Source organism: Orcinus orca, chromosome 6 (genome assembly GCF_937001465.1).
Source record: "Orcinus orca chromosome 6, mOrcOrc1.1, whole genome shotgun sequence".
Lineage (NCBI taxonomy): Eukaryota > Metazoa > Chordata > Mammalia > Artiodactyla > Delphinidae > Orcinus > Orcinus orca.
The window spans coordinates 119,488,766-119,516,256 of record NC_064564.1 but is presented as its reverse complement, the minus strand read 5'-3'; the positions used below and the strand labels follow the sequence as shown (position 1 = coordinate 119,516,256).

The following is a 27,491-nucleotide window of genomic DNA, read 5'->3' as shown; positions in this document are numbered from 1 at the left end:
GCTGGGAGGGAGAGGCAGCTAACACCTGCCCAGAGCCTGCCCCGTACCCACCAGCAGCGCGGGAGGCCAGCTCAGGGCGGCCCCTGCCCCAGCGCCCACATTTATTGATCTACTTGCTTGGCCGCGAACTTTCTGTCCTTGTGTGGGTAGCATCACTGACCTACACAGGGCGACCAGCAGCCCGTGAATGAGGTCGTCACAGCAGCCGTGGCTGAGCTGCGGGCCTCAGTTGATGAGTCCCCGGCTCACGGCTCCCTCGGCCTCTGGCTGACTTGGCTTCTCCCTCCTGCCAGCAGCCCCCTCCCACTCCATCCCTACAAGAAGCCCTCCCCCAGGCCCAGCCCCCAGCCTGGAGGGGGGTCTTCAACCCCAGAGGAGTGGGGTGGCTAGGGAGGGGCAGGGAGGGGCCCCCTCCTCCTCGTGCCTGAGAAACCTGGGGGGTTCAGGGCGACCCCAGGGCCCCACTGCCCCAGAGACCTGAAGGACAGGCCTGAATGCCCCTTTGCCCGCGCTGTGTCCCGCACCTTCCAATCTCAGCATCCCGACTTGCCCCCAGCACCCTGTCACTTGCCCATGCCACTGTGAGCTCTGGAGTGAGCTGGCGATGGGGCTCAGATGCTGACACCCCCCAGGGACAGGGGCTCAACACGTTATGAGGGACCCCTTCCCTTGGCTAGCAGCTCTGTTAAATATTCTCCTGTTCGAGGGCGGAGCCCATTGGGCCCCAGCGTGAGCCAGCACCCCCTCTACCCTGGCAGCCCTCCTGCCACCCCCCTGCCCTCGCAGGCCCCTGCATCTCAGGCCGAGGTCTGAGCCCACGGGAGAGCGGCACCCCACGCCCAGCCCAGGAGCTCACCTTGGGCCTCGTAGCCGGCCAGGTCTGGCTTCTCCGCGGCTGCCGGGCTGGACAGCCGGCCCAGCGCCAGCTGCAGCTGTGCCACGTTCATGCGGGCCGTGAGCTCCCCACTGCGGTCCCCGATCTGCAGCCGGGCAGGGCCAGGTCAGTGGGCTGCGAGGCCCCCTGTGCACTCCCTCGGGGCAGTCACGGCCCCGGGTCTCCAAGGGCACTAGGCCCACTGCGCCCCAGAGGTGGAGTCTGGCGGGGGTCCCGGGGGCGGGGGTAGCCTCACGTACCCCTTACAGCCCCCCTCACACCCCAGCCCGGCCGTGCCACGTGGGGCCCTCCGGTGGGCAGTCAGCCTGCACCTTTCTCAGCCCCGTGCCCGCCAGGCTCCCGGCGGGGACCCTCCCTGCAGGGAGGCCACGTGCTTACCCAGGAGCAAAGCCACAGGTAAGGCGGGGGGGGACCCCCACGTGGAGTTCCAGGGCCCCTGCCTGTGCTCAGAGGGACGCAGGGGCCGGTCCCGCTGGCGGCCCAGGCGGAGGGGCTTTTTCCAAGCCAGGACCTCCCCTGACGCGAGCTCTCCTCCCCTCCACCGGGACACCTAAGGGCCTTGCCCGCCTGTGGACTTGGGGCTGTCTGTGGCGGGTCTGGGGAGCGCTGGGGTGGGAGGTGACCTGGCTCTGCCGCTGGGGCTGCTTCCCAGAGGTGGGTGGGGGCTGAGGAGGGGACCGGCCGGGAGCCGGGGAGCCGGGGCTCACCCGCGCCGACCCTGGAGTGCCCCATCGCGGGCTGCCCTGACCCCAGCAGGAGGGTCCTGGGTGGACAGGCCCACTTCCCCAGGAAGGTGTCTGGTTGAGGGGTCCCAGGGGAAGATCCCCAGGGGCGGCCGTGCCTTTGTGCCCCTGGGCTGCCCCTGGCAGGTATTTCCACCCTGGGTGTCGGGCAGAGGCATTCCACGGCCCAGCCTGGCACACTTCCGTCGGAGACAGAAGCAGCCGGTGGTGGCTGCCCAAAGGTGACACTAACACTCTATGGGCGGATAACGGGCCCCCCCTCCCCCCTCCCCCCTCCCCCCTCCCCCCTCCCGACCCCCTGGCTACAGTACAGCAGACAAGCAGCCACCAGGTCTCAGGAGTCACGGGGTGGCCGGGCCCCTTCGCAGCAGGTGGCGACAGCCAGGGAAGGGCCTAGAGCACACGGAGGCACCGGCCCACCTGGAGGGGGCTGGGCAGCTCCAGGGATGCGGGGCTCCAACGCTGGCGAAGGCCAGGGTTGGGGGCTGAGGGGAGGGCAGGCCCGGCTCACCTCCTGGGAGATCTCCAGGTGCTTCTTGGCGAAGGTCAGAGCCTGTGCTGGGCTCCCCATGGATACGTAGGCGTTCCCCAGGCTCCAGCACGCCCGGCCCTCACCCACTCTGCCGGGGAGGGAAACTGAGTCCACGTCTGCACCCCAGGCCTGCCAGCCTGCCCACTAGTCCAGCCGCCCCAAGCCCCCAGCCTCCGGGTGGTCAGGCCCATCACGAACTGGGGATGGGTGTGGGGGGTGCTCCGTGGGTGGTCCAGGGTCCCTGGCGTGGCCTTGACTGCCCCCTAGTGGCCGGGGAGGCTCTCACCCCTGTGGCTCCCTGAGCAGCAGTGATCTCATTCCCTTGGTCATAAATTTGTAAATGGAGCCATAAATAATGTAACATAAACTCAACCACTGTACAGCGCAGGACTCGGTGGCCCTGCGTTCATTGACCATCTACGACCATCGCCTCCATCTCGTTCCAAAACATCATCACCCCAAAGAAAAACTGCAGGCCACGTTAAGCCACCCGGCAGAGCAGCCTTCTAGAAGACGCCTCCTCCCCACCACCCGCGAGGGGCCCTGGCCTGTGGCTCTGGACCCTCTTGCTGCCACTGCCGCCCCCAGACCTACGTGCATGGCTGTGTGTTTAGGCGTCTTCAGCCAGGCGGTCTGTCTCTCTGTAGAGACTGCCGTTTACACGGACGTGGAGAGAGGGGGGCACGGGGGTGTTCAAGGAGGCAACGGGGCGGGCACTGGGGCACAGCCCCCCAGCCAGCTTGCGCCAAGGGTCACTGTGAGCAGCTGGCCCAGCGTCCACTGGTCTCACCGGGTCCCACTCAGTGGGCGGTGTGGCCAACTGATGGGGGAGGCTGAGCCCAGGCGGGGCCGCCTTGAGCAGGGTCCCTTGGGGGTCGGCGGCAGAGCAGCGCCTCAGACCCAGGCCGGCGAGTCCAGGCCACTGTAATCAGCTTGTTACTCAGCCCAGGGGCCTGAAGGGGCGATCGGGGGGCCCCCCGGTGTGGGCCTGGGTAGCCACGCGTCCCCGCCGCACGCACCTGTCGGCCAGCTCCTGGGCGATGAGCAGGTGCCGCAGGTGGTACTCAGCGGCGCGCTCGTAGTCTTGCAGCAGCGTGTACGTGTTGCCCAGGCTGTAGCAGGCCTGCGCCTCCACTGCCTGGTCCTTGAGCTGCCGCGACAGCTGCAGAGTCTTCCTGTGGGGGGCGGGGGGTCACCCCAGGAAGGAAGATTCCAGTATTCCCCTCCATGGGGGCTAGGGCACAGCTCATGCTCCCCCAACGCCCCTTTCCAAGGGCTATGTGGGGGGCGGTGGGGAAGCAGCCCTTTGGCCCCGAGGCCTCCAGCCCCAGGACCCCACTGGGGGGTCTCTCTGGGCTCCATCAGTCGCCCTTCCAGGGTGGCACAGAACCCCCCGCGCGGCCCCTGGGGAGGCTGGGAGGGCAGAGCTTGAGGTGGGCGCCTCCTTGGCCTGGGGTCCAGGCTCCCTCACCCTCCTAGGGCCCACCCTCTCCCTGGCTGGGCGGTGGGGGTGGGAGGGGTGCTGCCTACTTGTAGTACTCGGCGGCCACGTCGAAGCGCCCCAGGAAGATGTGGGCGTTCCCCAGGTTGCTATAGGCCCTCCTCTCTGCCGCCTTGTCTCCAAATTCCTTAGCAATAGCCAGGCGCTGAGGACACAGACACAAGGCCCAGGTGGTCCCGGAGCAGCCCGGGGTCCGATGCAGATGGCAGGTGCTGCCCCCCCCCCACTGCCCAGCACGGCCAGCCCGACGTCCGTGTGCCCAGAGGGGCAGCCCTGGGAGCCCCGGCACCAAGCCCAGATGAAGCGAGGGGGCTGCTGGGGTGCCCCAGCTGTCTCGCTCCGACCCTACGTCAGGGCCACCCCGTCGCTGCCACCCACTTACCTCCTTGTGGAAGGTTGTGGCCTCTGTGAAGCTCCCCAGCAGGTAGTGGGTGTTGCCCAGGTTGCCATAGGCCCTGCCCTGGGCTGCCCGGTCGCCCAGCTCCTTCACCAGGGACAGGTTCCTCCTGGGGGCCGAGTCTCTCTGAGCTGTGTCCCTCCCAGCGACCCACCCGCCCAGGCTAGAAGGTGCTGAGTGGGTGGCCTCCACACAGTCCCTCCCAGGGTCGTGCCCCCAGAGGAGGGTGGCTCTGCTCGGTCTGAGCTCCAAGGCTCGGGTCAGCCTCCGCCCCGCCCCCGACTCTGGTTTTCAGGTGCTGCCTATGCCGGCCAGGCCGAGGACAGGGCGGGTGGGGTGAGGAGGGAGCCCACCCAGGTCCCCGCGTGTGCAGAGCGCGGGGACAACCCCGCCTGCTCACTCGTAGAACTCAGAGGCCCGGCGCAGCGTCTCGCGGACGGCAGGCGGCAGGTGCCCAGGGTCCTGTGCTGCATTCCAGGACAGCTGCTTGCCCTTGGCGTGGTACACGTTGCCAATGTTGTAAAGTGCCCTCGCCTCCCCAACCTGTGGGCGACACTGAGGTTGGTGGGGGGGCGGGGGGGTGTCTCCAAATCCACAGCCCCCGAGGAGCCGGCCGCTCAGGCCCTGTGCGCACAGAGCTGGTGTTCCCATCGCCTGGTCCACGGTCCCCGCTGTTCCTCGGGCCCCAAAGGCAAGGGCCTGGGGGGTGGCAGCACCAGGTCTAGACACTAAGGTAGGGGTCACGGGGAGGGAGGAACCTGTCCCCACCCCTCCCGGTCACCCCTCTCTGACACCCAAGGGTCAGGGCTCTGCCTCTGCTCAACCACCTCCGAGGCGGCCTGGGGCGAGTCAGTCACCTCAGCCGCAGTTTCCTCGCCCATACAGGGGCAGGGATGCTTACCCCACAGGGCCACGGGGGCAGGACACAGAGCAGGGCTGTCAAGGGTCCAGCAGAGCTGGACCCACCGTTGCTCGAACGGTGCTGCCTCTCCAGCCAGGTTCCTTCCGGAGCCGGCCCCCACCCCCGTCTCCCTCTGGCCCCAGGAGTGACTGGGGGTGTTGGTGGCTTCAGGGGGGAGGTCGGGGAGAGGGGAGCTGACGTGGAAGATGGGAGCCCGGGCCTCAGCCCCACAGCGTCGGTGTGAGCCAAAGTGCCCTCGTTTCTGAAGGGGACCGTCGTCCCACGGGAAGAGCACACGGGGCTGTGAGTGGTGTCACCTGCGGCTCCGATCCCAGACCCAGACAGGGCCACAGGTCAGGGGCCGCCGCCCACCTTGTCCCCCTGCTCCTGGGCGATGTCCAGGTGCCGCTGGCAGCAAACAACGGCCTCGTCAAAGCGGCCCAGCACCTTGAGTGTGTTGCCCAGGTTCCCACTGGCCTTGGCCTCCCCCATGCGGTCACCGATGGTCCTGGAGGGCAGGAAAGAGGGAGGGGCTGGACCAAGGACTGGCGGGACCCTGAACCCAGCAGGGAGCCCTGGTGACGGCAGCAAGAGTCTGGGGGGACCGGGAGCCCCCAGACACTGGGATGATGCTGGGCAGGGGTCCCATGGCGGGTGGGCCCAGCTCAGGACCACTTCTCTGCTAGGCCAGTCTGGGGGAAGGACTTGCGAAGACCGGCTTGGAGGCAGGAGAGTTGGGGGCCTGGCAGAGGGAATTAACCATGCAGTGTGTATTTGCTGCGTGTCTGCCGCCACCACACACTGGCTGGACGCTGAAACCAGGGCCCACCAGCTGGAGGGGAAGGGCCTGTGGGCACAGTGGTCGGAAGCTCCGCCCCCACCTGGGATATCTGGGGGCTCATGGGGTGGGGGGGCTCCTGCAGGCCTTAAGGAGCAAAAGAGGGGGCAGGGAACACGCAAGGGGAGGGTGTTCCAGGGAGGGGCAGCAGCGGGGAAGTTCTGGAGGCCCGAGGAGAACGGAGACACTGGGAAATGGGGGGCGGGGGCCGGTCAGGGGGGGCCGAGTGGGTGGGGCCAGCAGGAGGAGGCTGGTCGGTTCGTGGTGAGAGCGGCGGGGCGGGGGGGGGGGGGGGGGGGGGGCGGGCGCGGGCCCAGGGGCGGGACGGCTCACCGAGCTAGCAGCAGGTCGTGTTTGTGGTACTCCAGCGCCCGGGCGTACTCCTTCAGGTAGAAGTAGGCGTTGCCCAGCTGGCTGTAGATGGCGCTCAGCGTCTTCAGGTCCTCGGTGCCCACCTGCACAGCGGCCTCAAAGAAGGCCACGCCTGCCTTGAAGTCTCCAGCCTTGCACAGCCGCTCACCCTCCAGGGCCAGCTCCAGGCACGAGGCTTCCATCCTGGGCGGAGAGGAGGGGTCAGGGCTCTCAGCCTGCCCCCCACGCTCCATCCTGGGCGGAGAGGAGGGGTCAGGGCTCTCAGCCTGCCCCCCACGCTCCATCCTGGGCGGAGAGGAGGGGGTCAGGGCTCTCAGCCTGCCCCTCACCATTCGGACAGCGGGGCACCTCGGACGGCTGTGGCCAGCGCGGTGCCCGCGGGCGTGGGCGTCAACCTCTCTTTGGATGAACGCCCCGGTTGGCACACGGTGCGGCTCACCTGTGCCGCAGCCTCAGGGCTCCCCTTCCCCACCCCCAGGGCACCCGGAGGCCACGAAAGCATGAATCTGCAACTGCAGCCGGACCCTCGCCCAGAGGCGGCCTGCAGACACTACCTCCCCCCACCCCAGTCCCAGCTGCTGGGGCAAGGGGGCCGCCCCTGGGCCAGGCGCTACCTGCCACAGTGGCTACGGTGGCCTGGGGCAGGCCCTGATCCCCTGTGAGGATGACGGAGGCTCACAGGGTCAGCCAGATGGTCAGGGCCACACAGGCAGGATCCGATCCCAGCGCCTCCTGGGTCCTGCATCCTGGAGCAGGGCCCCCACCCTCCAAGCTCTCGGGGGGGAGGGAGGGGCTGGGGACTCGGCCGTCACCTGTCCTCACCTCCCATTTTCTGGTGGGGCGTGGCTGCATCTGAGTCGATGTCCTGCGCTGGGGCCCGAGGGGGGCTGGGGGCGCAGGTGCAGAAAAAGCCAGGGAGAGGGCCCCCACCGAGGCAAGCGGCCCCTGCCACCCCGCACCCCACTGAGACCACACAGCAGGAGCAGAGCACCCCCTGGAAAGGCGGGAGCCGGCTCCGGGCTGCCACAGGCCGCCCCGTTATCCTTCTCTTACTCCCATTGCTTTTGAATGTCATCAGAGTTCATGGAAAACCTACAGAGAGTAATTTATAATAAAACGTGCACACCAGACAGCCAGCTGCACCCCAACGCACTCGACCTGCTTCGTTGTTAGCAGTGTGCAACGATCAGGAGTTGCTGGAGGGGGGAGCCAACGCGCTTCCCTAAAAAATAAAGTTGTTCAGAGTAATGCTTCTCAACCGTTTCTTTTCTTTTTTTAAAAATAAATTTATGTATTTATTTATTTTTGGCTGCATTGGGTCTTCGTTGCTGCGTGCACTCTTTCTCAAGTTGCGGCACGCAGGCTTCTCATTGCGGTAGCTTCTCTTGCTGTGGAGCATGGGCTATAGGCATGCAGGCTCAGTAGTTGTGGCTTGCGGGTTTCAGTAGTTGTGGCTCGCGGGTTTCAGTAGTTGTGGCTTGCGGGCTTCAGTAGTTGCGGCTCGCGGGCTCTAGAGAGCAGGTTCAGTAGTTGTGGTGCACGGGCTTAGTTGCTCCGCGGCATGCGGGATCTTCCCGGACCAGGGCTCGAACCTGTGTCTCCTGCATTGGTAGGTGGATTCCTAACCACTGCGCCACCAGAGAAGTCCCTCAACCGTTTTATTCAAACTGCCCCTTTGACAGAAACCACAACGCCCCATTCACTCTGCTCCTGCGTTCTCAAGACAGCAGGGCATTTCTTTTTACAATGAGAGCTACACCTCAAGAACCGGCTGGGGTGAGGCTGGTGAGCCCCTGGAGAAGCTGAGCCCAGCGCCCCGCACCCCACAGGCTCAGCGCCTTCTGTCGGCACCTTCACCACGCCCCTTGTCCAGTCACGACTCCCCAGCATCGGGGCCACTCCTCCTGGGGAAGAGGGCTCCTCCCCCGCTGGAGGATGCAGGGCCCGCACCAGAGGACCCCGCCATCTCCCCCACCCCCAGATTCAAGCAGAGCCCTGTGGCCTCTCAGAGAGCCGGGGTCAGGGGCATGGCCTCGAGACCAGGATGCCAGGCCCTTTCACCTCCCGCCCACTCCTCAGCAGCCAGCTCACCAAGAGCTCTGGGAAGGGCCCTCCGGATGCCACGTCGCAGGAGCCCATGGGCAGCCGCACTCCACCAGGGCCACGCACGGGGCTCCTTAATTAAGGCCTGCTTGTCCCTGCCCAGCTGCTCACTGCACGGCTAGCTGCCCTCTCCTCCCGGGGACTCGGTCTGAAACGCAGGTGTTTTCGGAGCCCCACTGGCTCGGGCAGATCTGATCACAGGCGTGGCCTCCCCCCGCCCACCTCCCTGCCCAGAGATGTGGCATCAGTGGCTCAGAGCAGAGGAGGTTTCTGGCTTGGGAAGGGCCCTGGGCCTAGAAGTCAAGGGGGCAGGGGCGCAATGTTGGGGTGTCTGACGCAGCCTCCCAGAACTGCAGACTGGGAAAGCTCACCAGGCCTGCACGTGGGGAGGCCACCTGGGGAGGCACCAGGCAGGTGTCCCAGGTCAAAAGCCCCACCCCCTTCCTTGTCCCAAGAACCTCCAACCGCACGGTGACCTCCAGCTTAGCACCCGTCCGCCGCCGCACCTCTTCCTCTGCAGGTGGCGCATCTTCTGCACGTACAGCCACAGCTCCAGGCCCACGGGCAGCAGCAGCGGGCGGGGGCGGGGGGCGCCGTACACCACTTTGCACACGGCCTTCTCAGCCAGGCTCAGGGCCGCAGGCGGGCCCTCCGTGGCGGCAGCCGGCATGGTGGCGCTCCGGGCCTCCCTCCTGGCCAGCCAGCCCTCGCCCCACCTCGGCTGCTGGTCCTGGGGGTGCGCCGGCCTTACGGTCCCCCGCATCCCCCACCGCAGAGCGGTGGGCTGAGGCTCTGGTGGCCTCGGCTCCAGGAGACCCCCGGCCCCCTGGCAGCTGGTCCGGGGCCTCCCAGGGCCTGCGGTGGATCAGGGGATCAAGGGCGGCTCAGAGCCGGGGATCAGCGCTGTCAGCAGGGCGGGCCAGCGGGCGCCCAGGGGAGCCTGTCCATGCGCTCCCCTTGGGGGCAGGCGCACAGCAGGGGTGCAGCGGCCGCACCCCCGTCCCGCTCACCCAGACTCTCACCCCACTCCGGCCCTGTGGCTGGTTCGGGGCCAGAACCCCGTCATGCAGCACAAAGGAGCACCAGGCACCTAGCTGGCTCCGGGTCAACGTCTGTGAGAGAAGGAGAGGAGGAGGGACACGGCGGTGTGGCCCCCACCTGGGGAGCTGGGGCTCGGCAGGTCTGCACTTGGCTCCGCCCCGTCCTCCTGGCGGCCTGTCCCCCAACACCCAGCCTGGCCCATGGCAGCACATGGTGCCCAGCGCCCGGCATGCAGCAGGGTCAACAGGTGGGCACAGAGTCCAGTCACCCTGTTAGTCCCCCGGCCTCTGGGGCACTGCTGGGGTTACCACACCTGACCAACGAGGAGCCCCAGGCCCCAGGTTAACCCAGGTGCAGGCCTAGAGGGGCCTGGGGCCAGCCGTCTTGGGAGGAATAGACACCCCCCCACCCAGTTCCTTTCCTGAAACCACCAGCCCCCTGGCCACCTTCTCAGCCCGGCTCCCAGCTCCTCCAGCCACCACGGCTGATGAGGCGCGAGTGAGCATCTCTGGGCAAAGGGAGAAGCCTCTGGAGTAGCGGGGGTTGGTGCCAACGTCCGGCTAGGGGGAGGGGGCCACGGGGCTCGGTCAGGGCGGAGCAGTGGCGAGAAGCCCAAGGCCCCTCCCCTCCCAGCAGCCCAGCCCACGGTGCTGCTGCATCCCAGGAGCCCCTAGGTTCCCACGGGGCTCACAGAGGCTCTCTCTGCCCCACTCGTAGGTGGCCCCTCCTGCCAGGCCACTTGCCCGTCTCAGCAATGGGCCTTGGGTGGGAGGGGGCTCAGCTAGACCAAGCAGCTGGGAACCTGGGACAGGAAGGGAAACGCAGCTCTGGGGTCAGAGGGAACTACAGACCCAGGGTGGGCCCAGCTCCCCAAGACCATGCTGGGGTCTGAGCAGAGGCGGGAACCCAGGGATGAGTAGGAGGCTGTGGTGGTCCAGGGCAAAGGCCGCTCAGGATACAGGACCCGGGGGTCAGCCTCGGCCCAGGAGGCCCAGCAGGCATTGCCACCAGGGAGGGCCGAGACCTGGAAGGGGCTGGGTGGGTGGATGCAGAGGTGGGAGAATGAGGTCCCAGGCTGCCCACCCGCCCACACCAGGCCCTGGTCCCCAGGGTGTCCAGGCCAGGGCGTTCTCCTCCCTGCCCGGAGGCCTCTGTCCACCTCGGGGGAAGCTCAGCTGAGGGGGGCAGGGCAGGACCTGGACCATCTCCCCCTTGCGCAGCTCCTGCCAACAAGCTGAACCCTCAAAACTCTGCACTGTCACCTCGACCCCATGCCCCTCCTCCCCCCCCGGGGCGGCCCCCCAACACCTGCACCGCAGGCCGTCCTCTCCTCTCCTCCGTGAGACCTGCCTGCACTGGCCAGGCTCACTTCCTTGTTCAGTGAAGAAGGCTCTGGAGCCTGTCTCTCCACACTGCCTCTGCAGGCCTGGGGGTATCTGTGGGTGCTCCTGCCCACTGGGGATGCACTGGGGTTGCAGCACCCCTAGGTCACCCACTGCAGCATCGGTCTGCAGAGCCGGGCTTCCCGCCCACTGCCCATGCCCCCATGCTGTAGGACTGCAGGGGCCTCCAACACGCCTGTCCACCCAAGGACCTGACAAGAGCCCTGTTGTCAGGGCACGAGATGGGGCTCCCTGGGGCTCTGGGCTGGACTGGCCAGGGCTCTCAGGGGCCAGAGGCTGTGGTCTTAGCTCCCCCTTCACCAGCCTCACCACTCAAACTCTGGGAGAAGGGTAGCCTTCCACCTGGGATTTGCCACCTGGGCTAAATAGATGCTTAATTTTTTTTAATTTGGTTAATTTTCCTTTTTTGGTTGCGTTGGGTCTTTGTTGCTGCACATGGGCTTTCTCTAGTTGCAGAGAGCAGAAGCTACTCTACTTGCGGTGAGCGTGCTTCTCATTGTGGTGGCTTCTCCTGTTGCGGAGCACGGGCTCTAGGCGCACGGGATTCAGTAGTTGTGGCTCGCGGGCTCTAGAGCGCAGGCTCAGTAGTTGTGGCGCACGGGCTTAGTTGCTCCGCGGCACTGGGATCTTCCCGGACCAGAGCTCGAACCCGTGTCCCCTGCATTGGCAGGCGGATTCTCAACCACTGCGCCACCAGGGAAGTCCAATGCTTAATTGTTAATCTACAGTCCTCCACGTCCTAGGGAGAGACGCGGCCCACCGCCTCAGGGGCCTCAGGGGTCAGCCTGCCTGCCCCAGCCAGGCCTCGTCCACCCGTGAGCTCTGCTACCCAACACCACGACGGCCCAGCACATCTCTCCTTGAAAGCGGCTGACCAGGGTCAGCCTTCCCAGGAGCCAGACCGCGGCGGCCAGGAGGCAGGGTAGTATCTGCCAAGCTCCTGCCACCTGCCCCCTGGCTTACCAGTTAATGAAGTGATTACTGACTGCTCAGTGGCCGGCCTTACTGCTCTGGTCACCACGTCAGCCCCATACCCCTCCCACCTGTCTGCGGCACCTGAGACAGCATCCCGGGAGTAGCCATCGGCCCGGCCCCGCCTGGCCCCTACTGCCCTGCTCTCTGCCCCCACAGGCGGTCCATCAGCACTCATGCCCCACCTGCCTGTCTCCCCGGATGGCACGCCGTCCTCTGGTGCGCACCAGACCACCGAGGCTGGTCTCCAAGCCTGGCCCCCGGCTCCCAACACCAAGGCTCACTGGCCAGGGGCTGCGTCCCCATCAGCCCCACTCTCTGCTAAATGTCAGCGTCCCTGTCCTGGGCTGTCACCCACACTGGGCCTCTGGGCAGACGCTCCAGGGCCCCTGCTCACCCCCTGTCCTGCCGTCCCCAGAGTGAAGCCACACTGACTCCTCTTCAGTCTGGGCGGGGGATCTAGGAGCATCATGGGACAGGCAGCCTGGGAGAAGCAGGAATCACTGGAGAGGAGAAGGACCACCACCCAGCTTTACAAAGTGCCGAGGGGCACGCTTCTCGGGAGCCCTGGGGTAGGGCCGACTGCCACGGGGCGTGGGACCCCTGTCCGGGCACCTGCCGATGGGTCACGCCTCTAAGAGCCGCCCCGCAGTGGTGTGCTCGCCGCCCAGCTCTGCCCTCGCAGCCCCAGCAGGAGCGCTCAGCTGCTGGCCTTAAGGGAGCCAGAGGGCCAGGAGAGGGCGGCCTGTGGCTTCCCCACTTTCGGGGGCTTCTCAGCCACCTGCCCATCCCCCCCGGGCCCCTCAGCACCCCCTCCCAAACCCCTGCCCTGGGGAAGCACTCCCAGGCGCAGCGGACCGGGGCTCTGAGTGTTAACCGTCTCCCACCCCACGAGACCCCGCCCACTCCTGCCTCCCCGACCCGGTGCCCTCCCCAGGGCCCCATCTGGGGACGTGGCGGGTCACGAGCACCCTCACGCTCAGGCCCTTCTCCGTGGGCTTTCTATGCCCGGTTCCGCCCAGAACCCGCTTTGTAAGAGCTGAGCTCACCTCACCAGGCAGCGGTGTGGGTGTGCGGAAGGGGAGTCACCAGGCGGGGCCACGGCAGAGGGGACCTGGCCTGGCCCCCCACACAACAGGGGTTCTCCCAGAACAGCGACCCCTGGGGTGCTCAGACCAAGGGGATCCTGTCCGCGGGGCATCCACGTGCCGGGCTGCCTGCACCCCTCCACTCCCACACCACGGGGGGTCTTCCCGGGACACACAGGCTCTGAGGGGACAGATGACCTTCTGAGAGCGTCTCGGCAGCCTCTGAACGCCAGCTCCGACCGGGCACGGGCCCGCGCACGCCCAGCCGCGGCTACACGCGCGGCTCCAAACGCTCACGGGCGTCTTCACAGCCCCGAAGGCGGGCTCTGGCCGCGCCCCCCAAACCTCTGCCGGGCTTTGCCCCTTCGGCCTCCACTCGGGGCTCAGCTCGCAAGGAATCCAGGCCGGGCTCCGGGCCCCTCCCAGCGTTCGCTGAGCTCTGCCCCTGCCCAGGGATGGCTCCCCCAGGCCAGGGTCCTGTCTGGTGTGTCCCCGCTGGGCCCTGGTGCCAGCCCACACCACAGGCAGCCAGGTCAAGCCTGTGGGGAGACCAGCACGATGTGGACCCCAGGCTTGGCTGCGCAGGGTCTCCCAGGGCTAAAGCGGCCTGGACCTCCCCCACCATAGCTCCCCTACACACACACACACACACACACACACACACACACACACACACACACGCACGCACACACACACGCACACAGCCGGCGGCTGCCAGATCAACACGTGTCATTCTTCCGAAATACCCCCTCTCCATCGGAGAAACGACGCTGGGGCAAGTGCAGCCCCGCACAGCTCTCCATCCCAAGGGGGGCCGTGGAGAGGGTCCTCTAGGACAGGCCTCCAGCGTCGGCTGCCAACAGACCCACTCACACGCCCCTCCCCCTGCGTGGGGCCCAGGAGCCAGGCCGGGGGCTCAGCGCTCCATCCCGAGACCACACAATGGGGGCTGTGTCTCTGGCCAGCAGCACAGACCAGACCAAGGTGGGAGGGGCCCCAGAGCCTCATTCTGCACATCGGGGAGGGGGGGGGCACCCAGCAGAGGTTTGCGGCTGCTGGGCTGCTGGCCAGGCTGGAGAATCCTCGCAGGCCAGGCTAGGCCCCGTGAAGGCTCAGCAGCCCCCAGGTCTTAAGGGTGGCTGGGGGTAGCCAGGACGATGTCCCTCCAAGTCGGCGGCCTGTCCCCACTGTGGGATGGCCTGTCCCCGCTGTGGGACGGCCTGTCCCCACTGTGGGACAGCCTGTCCCCGCCTCCGGGAGCTGCAGTCAGTAAGCAACCCCGGCCCAGCACTCACGCCTGCCCCGCTCTGCTGGACACCTGCATGCCAGTGCCCGTGCCCGTCTGGGCCAGGCCCAGGGCATCACCTTGTGGCACACCTTCGACAAGCCTGGAGTCACCAGCCAGGCACGCGGCCCTGGCCAGGGCCACCCTGTCATCCCTGATGGGCGTGGGGCGCAGAGCTCAGACCGCTGGCATCACTCACGAACCTGCCCGCGGCAGGTGCCTCTTCAGGCAGGTGCCCACCCACCCACCTAGATGGCTGGCTCTGCAGCCCCACGCCAGCCACAATCTACTGGACCACAGGCACCTGGTGGGCTGGTGGGGGCACGGCCCCACCCGTGACACATCCTGGTCTCTTCAGCATACCATGTCCCCCTGCCCACCCAGTACTCGGGCCATGGCAGTGGGGAGGTGGTGCCAGGCTTGGGAGGGAAGCTCCTGGAGCGCCCACCACACGCCTGCCGTGCCACAGGGCCCAGTGCCAGGAGAGCAGGGCCGTAGAAGCTGCCAGTCTCCCAAACCCTGGACACCGTTTGCGAGGGGGCGATCCGGCAGGCGGCAGTCCATCCCAGTGGCCCACGCTGCCCACCCGCTAGTGCCCTGGTTCTCGAGGGCGTGGGCCGTGGGAGGCCCAGCGCCCCCAGCCTCCGACCCCCTCCCCCCCGCCCCTCCTCCCCACCCCGCGCCCCCAACCGCCGCCGGCCCCGCTGGGAGGGGCGTCCCCGCCACGTTGCGCGCTCGCCGCCGCCTTTGTTCCAGGCCGGCCAATCCCGCCTCCAGCGGCCCCAGCTGCCCGGTCCCCGCGCGGCCCCGCGCGGCCCCACCGCCTGCCCTGCCCTACCCACCTGGAGTAGAGGCGCCGGGCAGGGCCGAGCAGCTCGTCAGCGGCGGGCGGGGCCGGACCCGCCATGGGGCCGAGGGCGCCGAGAGCCGGGGGCCGCGCACCCCACGCTCGCGCCGCTCGCGCCGCTCGCGCCGCCCCGCGCCGGTCCGCGGTCCGCTCTCCGCTGTCCACCGCCCGCTAGCCGTCCGTCCGTCCGCGCGGGCGGGAGGCGCCGAGGAAGTGATGTGCGCGGCGCCGCCCCTCCCGCCGTGGCCGTGATGTCACCGCCGCCCGAGGGGGAGGGGGCGCGGGCCGAGCCGCCGGTCCCTCCCCCCCGTCCGCGCGGTGGGGGGAGGGGAGAAAGCCGGGGTCGGGGGAGCGGCCCGCGGCGGGGGAAGGGGCGGAGCCTTTGAGCGTTCGGCTGGCAGAGGGCTCAGGAGGGTGCGACCCCAGCCCCCCAGGGTGAGTGCAGGAGAGGGGCCTGGCGCGGCATCGCTTCTGGGGGCTGCTGGGGCTTGCGAGGCCGTTTGCGTGGAGGCGCCTCACCCCCGTTTCTTCCCCCCGTTGGAGGCCTGGCCTCCCGCCTTTGTTTGGCAAGTGACCTCTCCCCCCTTGGTGGTTCTCTGCCTCTCCTCCAGTCCAGCCCCAGCGTGCCTCAGCCCCTCTCCAAACTGGCAGTGGGGTGCAGGCCCCGGGGATGCCCCTCTAGCTGCTATAGCGAGTCTGTCCCCCATGTGAATTCGTCCGTGTGGGAGGATGGAAAAGCATTTACCTAGGCATGTGTGTGGCCTGGCCCCAGAAGCCACGGATCCTGAGAGCACGCCCCCCTCCCCCTCCCCGTTTCTCCCTTCTGAGACCTTGGGTTGCAGGGTCCCCCCACCAACCTTGGCCTTCTCAGCTGTCTGTGAAATGGAGATGGCTGAAAACTTGGAAGGATGCAGGTAGAGCAGCCAGGCCGTGCCCACCCACCCGAGTCGAGTATCCCAGTGCCAGGCCACCTCCTCCCCTGCGAATTCCCGGGAGCCCTGGTGGCCCTGACCGGTGATGTGGCCTCAGCTCCACCCCTGACTGCCCTAGGGTCTCACTGGTTCTGTCCTGCTCCCCTTCTCAGCCTCAGCCCCCCTCCCCCCCCACCATGCAGCCAGAAGACTCCAAATCCTGCAGAAGTTGCTGTGACCGAGTGGGACAGGGACAAGTCTGGGGGCAGGAAATGGGCTACTTTCCCCGGGAGCACGCTGGCGCCTATCCGGAGAGCTGCCCCAAGGTCAGGAAAATGCCATGGCCACGCCAGCCAGACCCTCGGCGGAGCGCAGACCCCAGGACGCCGGCTTCAGGCAAAGGCAAAGGCCGTGAAAATAAACACGAGGTAGAAAAGGACAGTTGGCCCCGAGCTGGTTTGTTTTTCCTGCGGAAGAAGCAGCGGGGATGGAACCATCTGTGCCCAGAGCACAGCGGCGGCGGCTTGGCCCACTCACCCTCCCCCGATGACCACAGGGGCCGGGCAAGGCCTTGCTCTTGGCCGCGGCCGCGGCCGCCGGCTGGCCCCTGCAGGGTGGGTGGTGCAGTGGGTAGGAGCACCACCCTCATTTACGGCAGCCCCAGGCCTGCGTCCTTGGGGAACCCCTGAGCTGGCAACAGTGTCAGGGCAGGGGCTGCTGTGGGCCCCGCCTGTTCCAGGCCTAAGCTCAGTGTTGCCAGGAGGCCGCTGTTGTGAGCCCCCTGCGGGTCCCCTGGGTCTGCGGCCGGGTGCCTCATGCCAGGAAGGCCACCCTCATAGTGATGTGACGTGAATGGTGGAGTGAGGGAGCGATTCCTGGCCCCAGAGTGGTCCTGCAGGGAAGGCATCTTCTTTCTTCCTTCCTGCGAGCGGGGATACTGGGTAGCTCAGGTCTCAACTTTCTATCAGAGCTTCCCGGGGGAGCTAGAATCCTCTTGGGGGTGCTGGGCAGTGAGCTGGCCAAGGGCTCCGGCTCTGAGTTAGGCCATCCCCACCCCCACCCCGCTGCGTGCCTGGTACAAGTGGCTCTCCCTGTCCGAGCCTGGGTTCTGCCATCTGTAAATAGGGTTCAGCAGCTCCGTCCTGCAGGGGTTGGGAAGGATTGTGGGGTCTGGACAGTGATGGTCACTGTGCCTGGCACACAGTAAGAGCTCAGGGAATGCCGGCTGCTGGGACCATGCTGCCCGTGCCAGGGCACCTGGCCCCACTGGACCCCTGCAGGCAGTCCTCGCCACACGGCACAGAGGTGTGTCTTCTTCCATCCAGAGACCCGATTGTCTGCCATCGAGAGGACCCACAAAGGACAGTGGAACGTGGGCAGGCACCAGGCCCAACAGGCATTGCCCACGTGGCCACCCAGTCTTGAGACCAGGCGTGGCTCGGCTCCACGGAGGGCAGGGGGCTGCCAGGTGACAGGTCTTGGGGGGCAGGAGCTCCTGGGGGCACCGACCCTCCATCACCACCTGCCCCTGCGGGCGCTGCACCCATCTCGCCCCACCATCCACTCTGCTCACCCTCCCGGTTGCTCATCCCACCCCCCCGCAGCCTAAAGGTGCAGAGACCTGCTGCCCTCAAACACCTGGGCTCTGTGCATTCTGTCGTGTAAATTCGCCTGTGACACTCGGCGCACCAGCCCAGGCAGAGTGCTTCCTCAGGAGGCTGTGAGCACAGCCTAACAGTCCTCATTGCCGAAGGAGCATCGGAGGGAAGAAAAGCAATTTCGCACCTGGATCCTCCTTCTAGGCGCAGTCGACAGGGAGCAGGGAGGGGCTGCGACGGGCGGGTGCAGGCAGTGATGCTGGACCTGGTCCCAAGAGGCACCACCTCTCGTGAGCCGGCCCACCGCACTCAGAGTGCCAAGGGTTTAGTGTCAGCACACCCAGGGCCCTGCTCCTGGCGGCCGTCAACAGTGCCACCTCCAGCTGGGGGCACCTGCCGCATGCCCGCCCGCCATCACTCACCCTCCCTGGCGTCCTGCCCACGCCCTTCCCATTGACGAGCAGCCAGGGCCGTGATGCCCCTGGTGGCAGGGCTGGGCCTCGGGGGAGCTGAGGTCAAGCCCTGATTTCCTAACTTGCGCCTTCCTGGTTCTGTCCCCTGGAGAGGCCAGTGAGAGATGACAGTGGACAGTTGCAGGGTTGTGGCTGAGCCCTTGGGAGTGGAGAGGCCTGGGCGCCTGCAGAGAGGTGGTCACTCAAGGCTGACACGGACCCCAGATGAGGACCAGACTGGGGGAAGGTGACCGGGCTACCCGGAGCCATCCCGGGGACAAAGAACCAGCACCCGGGCTTCGACAGGATGTTCAACCTCTGAGACCCACCCAGGCATCTGCCGGGGCCGGCGGGAGATGGGGATGTCCTGGTGGCCGTGACAGCTCCCAGACAACGGCCTCCCAGACCCCGCCTCCTCCTACCCACACCTCCCGGGGCCCCCTCCCCTGCTCCTGCAGGGCCCAGTGGGGCTGGGATCACCACCAGGTACCACTGGCCGAGGCGCCTGACCTGGACCTGAGGAAAGAGGTAGACAGAGAGAGGAGAGACCCAAACACACAGGTGCGTGCACACACATGCACGCACATATGTGCTTAAGTAAAAAGAACACTCATTTTCACCACCATTTCTAAAAATCTCATTTCCCCCGGGCTTCCCTGGTGGCGCAGTGGTTGAGGGCCCGCCTGCCGATGCAGGGGACACGGGTTCGTGCCCCGGTCCAGGAAGATCCCACATGCCGCGGAGCGGCTGGGCCCGTGAGCCATGGCCGCTGAGCCTGCGCATCCGGAGCCTGTGCTCCACAACGGGAAAGGCCACAACAGTGAGAGGCCCGCGTACCGGAAAAAAAAAAAAAATCTCATTACCCTGAGAAAGAGCTCCTCCTTCTGCACAGTTTTAGGGCATGTGCCCCCCATTGCCCCAAGGCCCCTAAGACATCACCCACAGCCCCTTGGGGCCTCAAAGTCCCTGGAGAGTGGGGGCTGCAGGGTGGACAGCGGGTGTTGCAGGAAGCCCGGAAGGAAACGGTCTGTCCACCCACGGGGTCCTGAGCACCTCGCTGGGAGATGAAACACATCCAGGAAATGGCTGGAGGTGTGCGTGAGGCTGTACGCCACCGTGTCATCGAATGACACCTGGCCATGCGGCGTTCCTGGGCCTCTGGCTGGCAGTTGCCTGTCACCCAGTTTATGCCCCCAGGGCCTGTGGGGAGGAAGCAGGTGCCCATGAAGCAGACCCGCGCTCACTTGTCCATGGCGGGGCTCGTCCTTGGCCTGTGTGATGGAAACCCCTGCCCCTGCCTGTCTGTGCCCCCAGGCCTGTGAGTGCTGGAGAGAGGGAGAGAGACAGAGACAGAGAGAGGGAGGGACAGACACAGAGAGAGGGAGAGACAGAGACAGAGAGAGAAGGAGAGAGACAGAAAGAGGAGAGTGTATCTGGGCTCCAGGCTCCTGGGTGGCTCCAAGCCCCCCAGGCCTTGGGTGTGGGATGGGAGAGGGAACCTTTTTTTTTTTTTTTTTGTGGTACGCGGGCCTCTCACTGTTGTGGCCTCTCCCGTTGCGGAGCACAGGCTCCGGACGCGCAGGCTCAGCGGCCATGGCTCACGGGCCCAGCCGCTCCGCAGCATGTGGTATCCTCCCGGACCGGGGCACGAACCCGCGTCCCCTGCATCGGCAGGCGGACTCCCAACCACTGCACCACCAGGGAAGCCCGGGAGGGAACCTTTTAACAACAGCCTAAACCAAACAAGTAGGAAGGTCAATCTGCTGATCCAAGTAAATACTAGGAGGCCCCCCAGGCAAAGAGAAAATGCGGTGGGTTTCTGCCTTTTGGGGGTTCTCTGCCCACTGGCAGCTCCCCATTCCAGGAGTGTGATGCTGGATCGTGGACCCAGACCCTCTGGGGAGAGAAGCCAGGCCATGCTGTGGTTAAGAGCCAGATGCCTGGGTTCACATTTCAACCCAGGCAAGTTCTGTCTCTCTGACACTTACCTCCCGGGCTCGCTGGGAGGCTGGAACCGTGGGGACTGTGACAGGAGGCACGGTAAGTTGCTGGTTAAACTACCTGATGGGGCGTGGGCCTCTGTCGTGGTCTCCTAGGGCTGCTGTAACAAATGACCACACCCGGCTGGCTTCAAATGACAGAAATTTGTTCTCTCTCAGCTCTGGAAGCCAGAAGAATCTAGGTGCTGGTGGGGTCCCGCTCTGTCTGGAGGGTCCAGCAGGAGTCCTTCCTGCCTCTTCCAGCTTCTGGGGCTCCAGGTGTCCCGTGGCTTGTGGCCAATCACTCCCATCTCTGCCTCTGTCTTCACGAGCTCTCCCCTCTTCTCCGTGTCTCTCGTCTCGGTCTGTTTTCTCTCCTCCTGAAAGGACTTGCTTCGGATTTAGGACCCACCCTAACTGGGGAGGATCTCATCTCAAGAGCCTTAATTTACAATCGCCCTTTTTCCCAAATGAGGTCGCACTTACCACTGTAGGTGGATGTCTCTTTGGGGACCGCCCTTCACCCCGCTACACCCAGTTCTCGGTGTGCACTGACAAGGGCTGCTACGTAACTTGGATCACGTAGCACAGGTGGTTTTGTAGCCTTCTGCTCCCAATTAACATTAAAAAAATATTTTTTGGGCCACAGCTGCACAGCATGCAGGACCTTAGTTCCCCTGACTGGGGATCAAGCCGTGCCCCCTGCAGTGGAAGCGCAGAGTCTTCACCGCTGGACTGCCAGGGAAGTCCCTGCCCATTAACATTGCATTGTGAGCATTACCTGGACGTCACAGACACAACTGGGGGTGGAGGCTGCGTGACAGTCACCTTATAGACGTGTCCCTGCTGTGTACCAGGTCCTTCCTGGTGGGCAGGAGGCTGGGCAGAGCACCGGTGTGCTCCAGGTGGGCAAGGCGCAGCTGGGATCGCTGAGCTCCTGGCGTGAGGCTGACACACAGATGCTCGCTGACTGATGGCAAGTCCTCTCTGCGTTTAGACGCCCCCGTTCATCTAGAGCATAGGGCAAGTGTGGGGCTTGGGACACGGCAGGGCTACTCACGAGCTGGGGCCCCAGCCCTTCTCTGGGCCTCCCTGTTCTCTCTCAAATGGGAGCCCGGTGAATGAGGTCCTGCCTGCGAAGCCCTTGGCGTAGCCCTGGAGCACAGCAGACATGAGACTCATGTGTGGGACCGATGGGCCGGGAGTTTGCCTGCCCCTCTGGGACAGGTGCTCCATTTGACAACAAGGCCAGAGGGAGCACAGGTGCCTCTGGGGCCACCAGGCTGAGGGACAGGAGCAGGCCTGCTGGCTGGGAACCTGGAAAAACAGCTGGAACTTGAGGAAGGTCCCTGAGCCCTGGGCCCTGCAGCAGGGGCCTCCTCCCTCCAGCACCCCCCCCCTCGTTCTCATTGCCCCTAGCCTCGGCCCCTGAGCACTGGGTGCTCAGCACCTGTGTGCCACCTGCCACACCGGGGGTGTGGTCACAGAGCCTGGAGGACACCTGGTCCCCGGGACACCCACTCACCCCTGCGGGAGCCCCCCACACCTGCCTGAAGACCCTGCCCCCCGCCAGGTGTGGAGGAGACGAGGCCCCAGCCCCCAACCCTGCCCTGCCCTCAGACACCGTCACCCCCAGGCAGCCCGCCCCCAAGTCTGGGCTGGAGCTGCAGGAGTGCAGAGCCGTGTCAAGGGGACGGAGGGCACTCAGGGGGCGTGCGACCACTTCCCGGGGGGGAGGGGAGGGCAGGGAAGGCAGAAGGCAGGGTGCCGAGCTCAGGGGTGCCCTGGACCGGGAAGCAGTGTTGGGAAGGCCTGGGGGTACGGACTCTGGGCACAGTGGGGAGGCGGCCAGCTGTTCAGCGCGCCCTGGGCCCTGGAAGCCCTACCACAGGGGTCCTCCAGAGGTGATACGCACCCCTTGCCCTTCCCCACCGGCCCACGTCTGGACTTGCCTCCCGGGAGGCGTGAGGCACAAAGCAGGCGTGCAGAGCAGCTGCCTGCCTCAGTGGGGTCCCTGAGCAATGTCCATCTGTCCGTCTAGCAGCGATGAAGTGAAAGGAGAGCAGGAGAGTGGGACCCCACTCCTGCCAGCCTGGCCCACACACCCACGGGGGTCTCTTCCCTGAGCCTCTCTGCCCCGTGGTTCCCAGCCTAGGCAGCTGACGGTTGCCATGGAAACCCGGCGTCCTCCTCAGCGCCCTCTCCTGGCCCTCCGGCTCTGCCAGCAGCCTCCTCTCCCGGGCCTGTGTGGCCTCAGCCCAGGCTTACAAAGGGCGGGGTGGTAGGGGCCATTTTCATGGGTTGATCCTTCACAGTTGCCCTGGGACAAGGACAGTGGGTCCTTTCCCTAATTTCCGAGTCATCTGGTCAGTCCCTTGGGGAGAGGGAAGGACCCTGGGGACGCTGAACCCTGAGGCCGTGCATGGTTTTCAGGTTGCCCTGGGTGTGGGGCCTCTGTGTCCGTGGTCCTAATTAATCCAGGGCCGATGGCTGAGGTGTACAGGGACGGCAGCCTTAATGGAGCAAAGCGCGTGAGGCCCTAGGGAGCCCCCAGTCGGGAGAGCACCTGACCACCTGCCCCTCCCTGTAGCTGGCACTGCCTTCCCTCCTTCAGACCGTGAATCTCCCAGGGCGGGAGCATGGGCGTTTCCCAACAGAGCTGTGTCTGGCCCCGGGCAGCTGAGAGGGAAAGCAGCAGGAAGGAAGGGGGGGCGGCGCCGGGGCCTCCCTCCCCAGATACAGGGCCCCAGGCCCCAGGGTCCCTGCAAGGCTGGTCAAAGCTCAGAATTAGGGCAAGGAGCCACTGTGAACCATCAAAAAGCCCCTTTGTGACCCAGTGGCCCGATTGGGCCCAGCTTGTGGTGGGCAGTCCCTGCCATGTCATGTCTGGAGCCTGGCCGGGTGTCTGTCTCAGGGCCCAGTAGGCATGTGTCTTAGTCAGCTCAAGGCGGGTAATAAAACACCACCGACTGGACAGCTTAAACGACAGACATTTATTTCTCACAGGCCTGGAGGCTGGACATCCAAGATCAAGGCACCAGCAGATTTGGTTCCTGGTGAGGAATTTGGGGCTTGCAGGCGGCCACCTTCTCGCTGTGTCCTCACGTAGCCTCTCCTCTGTGCGTGCACGTGGGGGCCAGGAGACAGAGCGTAAGCTCTCTTGTGTTTCCTCTTATCAGGACACCAATCCTATCGGATCAGCCCCCCTTCCCCATGACCTTTAACGGTAATTACTTCCTTATTCCAAATACAGCCACACGGGGCCTTAGGGCTCAACATATGGATCTGGGAAGGACACAAACATTCAGGCCACAACAGGGTGAAACTTTCCCTCCGATGGTGTGGCCTCCACGCAGAGCCCGGGGCCTGGGCCATGACTCTCCCTCCCTCTGGGCTTGCCCCCAACCCCACAAGCCTTGCCCATCACAGATGCGGGCAATGCCAGCCTGCCTGCTGGGGGCCCTCTCCCGCTCCGGGTCGCCCTCCATGCTGGCGGCCTTCTGCGTCACCGGGGAACTGGCCGGAGCACATCCCTAGGCGTGGGCTGTGCTGCCTCCAGAACCCGAGGCTCGTGAGGCACGGCGCTTCCCTGTTACCGGCGGGAGATGCAAGATGCGACCACCTGGCCTTCGCTTGGCGGGCACGCCCGGGGACGCCCCCCCGGACCTCTAGAATGTTCACGGTGCGGCAGGCCTGGCAGTCCTTCCGAGTCCTGGCTGTTCCATCTGCTGCCGCTGGAGGCCGCCCTCTGGAGAGCGTGTGTCACCCCGCGTCTTGTCCGGCCGGCACAGCAGCATCGCGCCCCTGATGAGCTGGGTCCCTGTGATGCCTGTGGCTCAGGGCAGGGAGTCAGACACAGCCCCAGACAGACCTGCAGCAGGTGCCGTGTGCATCCCACGTAGAGAAGGCGGCCTGTCTCTGAAGGGGATGGAGGCTGCACCACGCCGCAGGGCCTCGTATCCCTGGGGCCACGTCACCATGCCCTGGAGGCTGTGGTCGGGCTCCACGACCTGCTCGCTTTCAGCAGGGACTGGGCTGGAGAATGAAATGGAGGTACGCTGGGGACCAGCCCCCCTGCATCCTTCGGCTCCTCCAGGAGGGCACCCGTCTCCCCCGCCCCCTCCCCTGGAGGTGATGCTGTTTTTGCTTTACTCTCTGGGCCGTGGAGGGGAGACGTTTCATATCCTTAACCTTCCCACCATGATCACAACAATGGCTCTTACCCCACAGACCACGGATCCGACGTGGGGTTTGTGAATGCCACATCCGCAGACTGCGGAGGGTACCAGCAAGGGGTCTGTGACCCAGCGGACCCACTCTAAGCTGGACCGTGGACAGAACTCTGCTAACTGCCTCTCTGACGGGGTTCTCTGGGCATCGGTGTCAACCCTGGCCCTGTGTCCTGATGTCTGTACCATGTCTGCCATTCCCTTTCCCAGTGCAGCTACCCCAGGTGCCTCTGGGGAAGGCCTCTTACATTTGTCAGAGTACATTAAGGACAGATGACTAAGAGGCGGAGAGTGGCTGCCCCGACAGAAATGCCACAGTCCCTGGCGTGGGTTTTGGCCGAGCCAGTTTTCAGACCTGGAACCCGTGGACTGAAGAGGTGGCCCGGCGGCCAGGAGAGTTGTCTCGATGTTTACATTGATGCATTTCCTTTTAACAAAGAAAAAAATGAACGTGTTTTCAGTCGTGGTGCTTTTTGGATCTGAAGTTGCATCTCAGAATTCAGCGGGAGGTGTTCTGCACAGGCTGGTGTGGCCGCTCAGGGCAGCGACCAGACAGCGGGACCCCCCAGGGGGGTGCCAAGCTCCTGCGGGCTGAGTCTGGACAGCGGATGCGCTGCTGCCGTCCCCTGGAAGTGTTGGGGTCTTTGTTGGTCGACTTGGGGTGGGGAGGATGTTCCAGAAACTAAGGGAGGAACTCGGCTCTTCTTAGGCTCCAGCCACCGTGTCCAGCCCTCAGGCCAGGGGGATTCTCCCCATCTCTCCGACATCGATGGACAAAGCCAAGCCATGCACACACCTGAGCCCATCCATCTTCGGGTGCCAGATACCTCCTGGCTCGTGGAGGCCGAGGCAGGCCCAGGCAGGGGTGCAGAGCTCCAGCACCACACCTACCGACGGCAGGGGTCGGCGCCCTACGGACCCTCTGGCCCAGGGTCCCAGCCACTATCAGTGTGGTGTTTCTTGGAGAGTCCAGCTCCAGTCCAAGGTGACCTTTCTCCCAGGACAGCATCCAGCAATTCCCCAGGGCCTGAGGGCCTGCTGCCCCCCATACCACCTCCAGGGGGCAGACATACCCCTGAGTATTTAAGAGGCCAGCCTGCTCTGAGTCTCCGTCCCTAAATCCAAACTTCCTGAACACCAAGAGGAGTTTCTTCGCAAAAGACTTTTTCTAGAGTTTTTTGGGAGAGGGGCATAACTGTGGGGGTGGGGTGGTGGCAGGAACAGCAAAGGCCTGTGGAACAGTCCCCTGGCACCCCCGCAGGGGGCTGGCTCCCCCTCCACGACGGGAACGGGGCGCCACCTGCCGGTGTGGCCCCATAGCCAGCTAAGTGGGCAGCTGGGAAGACTGGATGTTTACCGGGCAGCCCCCAGGACCCCTGAGCACCCACCCTGCCCCCCTCCCCCGCAGGCCTGTGGTTGGAGCTGCATGGGGGGACAGGGGGCGGGGGGGACAGCACGCCCTTCCCCACACTCACCAGCACCCTAGGTTGGAAAGCCAGTGTAAGGGCCACGGGAAAGCTCCACCTTCCATCGCTCGGCCGAGACTGCCACGCCGACCCCGAGGACGCGAGGGGCTTTCTGGTTTGTGAGTTCCGTGTAACTAGACTGCACGGCGCTCTGTGCCTGCACACACGTCACCCCCCAACACACACACACACACACACACACACACACCGCCCACCCGGTATCCACGCCTGGAGGGCTGCTCTGGAGGCGTGAGCTGTCCCAGTGACCCACGCCTCACGTCCTGGGTCAGAAGGGATGGCACTCGTCCACCTCCAGGCCCCCTGCTTCCAGCCCCCCAGAGCCCCGGTGCGGGGTGCAGGTTCTGGGGAGGAGGGCGAGAGCGGGGCTCTGGGCAGCTCCTCGTGCGGTAGGGAGGGTGCCCCATGTGTGTACCTCCGCCCGGGTGGGGCGACGGTGCAGGTGAGGCCCCTGGCGCCTGGCACGGGTCCTGCAGGCTCCCAGCAGCCTGGAGGAGGAGCCCGCACTGTCAGAGGGACGCCCGGGGTTTCTTTGGCAACGTCGGGGCGGGCCTCTCCCCGCCTGACCTCCCCGGACCTGGAGGCCTGGGCGCCCGGGTCCCTGTGCTCTGCTTGCCGCTGGCCTTTGAGCCATGGCTGCTGCCCCGCACCCTCCCACGGACGGGGAGGCCTGGAGCCTTCCAGCAGGTGAGTCCTCTGGGGCCTCTGCCTGAGCCCTGCCTGGCCTCCCCAGGCACTTCCTGCCGTGGGCTTGGGAGCGCAGACCAGTCACCCCTCCTCCGCCCTGCCCCCTTGGGAGGGGTCTTCCTGTTTGAGGGCTCCCTCTGAGGACTTGGGACCTCCTGGGGGCAAAGCCATGCTGGGTGTGTCATGTCCCCAGGCTCCTTTCCCAGGGCTGCCAGGTGCTCCTAATTTGGGGGGCCAGGGCCAAGGGCAGGTCTCTGCTCTGCGTTGTGTGACGGTGGGCAAGATGACAGGGCCAGGTTACCTGGGGGACATACTGCGCCCGTGTGTGTGTGTTATGTTGTTTGTGTGTTCTGGGTGTGCGGTGTATCTATGTGTGTGTGTGCAAGACAGGTATCAAAGGGGAAGCGTGTGCCTCTGAGCAGCAGGGCGCAAGTGCCCGGGTGCCCTTGCCATCTGTACATCACTTCCTCGACGTGCCTGGAGCCTGGGTCAGCCTTGGGACGGCTTCCTCTGGCCTCTCAGCCCCTGTGCCCCTCGGGCCCCGGCTGACTTGTGTCTTCTGGGCGAGCTCTGCTCCGCTGGAGACTCTCGGCGCGGCTGGGGCTGGCGTGGGTGTGTCCCCTGCGGGGCTGCTGCTTCCCCAGGGCTGCGTCTGGCAGGTGGCTGTCAGGTGCCATGCCAACGTCCAGGCCCGTGCCAGCTGTTGTCGCTGCCGCCTCCTGTGTGCTTTCTGACCCTGGGGCCCCGGAGGCTGTGGACAGGGTGGTCCAACTGTCCCCAGCGTGCTCAAGCCTGTCAGGGCTGGCTGTCCTAGGAACACAGCGGGGAGAGTAAACAGTGTGGCTGATTACAGTAGAGCGAGGGCTGCGTCCAGAGGCGGGAGTCCCTCCCCACCTGCTGCCCCACCTGACCCACCAGCCAGCCCGGCCACTTCTCACGGTGCAGCCGGCTGCGGGTGCGGTGGATGGCATGCCAGGCCCCAGGCCAGGGGGAGCCCCTGGTGGCAGCGAGGGACAGAAACGGCTGCCCTGGTGGGTCACCACTCTCTGGCCTCACGGCGCAGGTGTGTCATGGGGGCCTGGGCTGGGCAGGGTGGGAACAGAGGTGCCCGGCTCTCATTTCTCAGTCTGTGCCCAACGCAGGGGGCACTGAGTACCAGGTGTCTCCTGACCCTCTCGAGAACCCTGACAAGTGGGGGCTACTGTTGCGCCCACTTTCCTGATGAGCAAACTG

General features: G+C 65.7%; 1 protein-coding gene and 1 long non-coding RNA gene across 3 annotated transcripts in view; both read right to left on the bottom strand.

Moving 5' to 3' along the window:
- The window catches only part of GPSM1 (G protein signaling modulator 1), a 30,790-nt gene extending 15,583 nt beyond the window's left edge, over positions 1-15,207 (bottom strand). The window contains exons 1-9 of one of the 2 annotated variants that reach the window (XM_004284983.3): positions 14,914-15,207; positions 6,141-6,362; positions 5,342-5,477; positions 4,469-4,611; positions 4,054-4,177; positions 3,701-3,816; positions 3,190-3,345; positions 2,150-2,258; positions 857-980 (exon numbers count right to left, since the gene is read on the bottom strand). In XM_004284983.3, the coding sequence (XP_004285031.1) occupies positions 857-980; positions 2,150-2,258; positions 3,190-3,345; positions 3,701-3,816; positions 4,054-4,177; positions 4,469-4,611; positions 5,342-5,477; positions 6,141-6,362; positions 14,914-14,978 (1,195 nt within the window). In that variant the 5' untranslated portion in view covers positions 14,979-15,207. Of the gene's footprint in view, positions 1-856; positions 981-2,149; positions 2,259-3,189; positions 3,346-3,700; positions 3,817-4,053; positions 4,178-4,468; positions 4,612-5,341; positions 5,478-6,140; positions 6,363-8,788; positions 12,493-14,913 lie in introns of those variants that run through there. The other variant, XM_004284982.3, reaches the window with a different exon arrangement.
- A 2,813-nt stretch (positions 15,208-18,020) lies between these two features.
- Positions 18,021-20,652, bottom strand: LOC125964763 (uncharacterized). Its single transcript, XR_007478031.1, has 3 exons — positions 20,640-20,652; positions 18,308-18,395; positions 18,021-18,064 (listed from the first exon to the last, which is right to left on the bottom strand). It is a non-coding gene; the product is annotated as an uncharacterized LOC125964763 (long non-coding RNA).
- Positions 20,653-27,491: the final 6,839 nt, after the last annotated feature.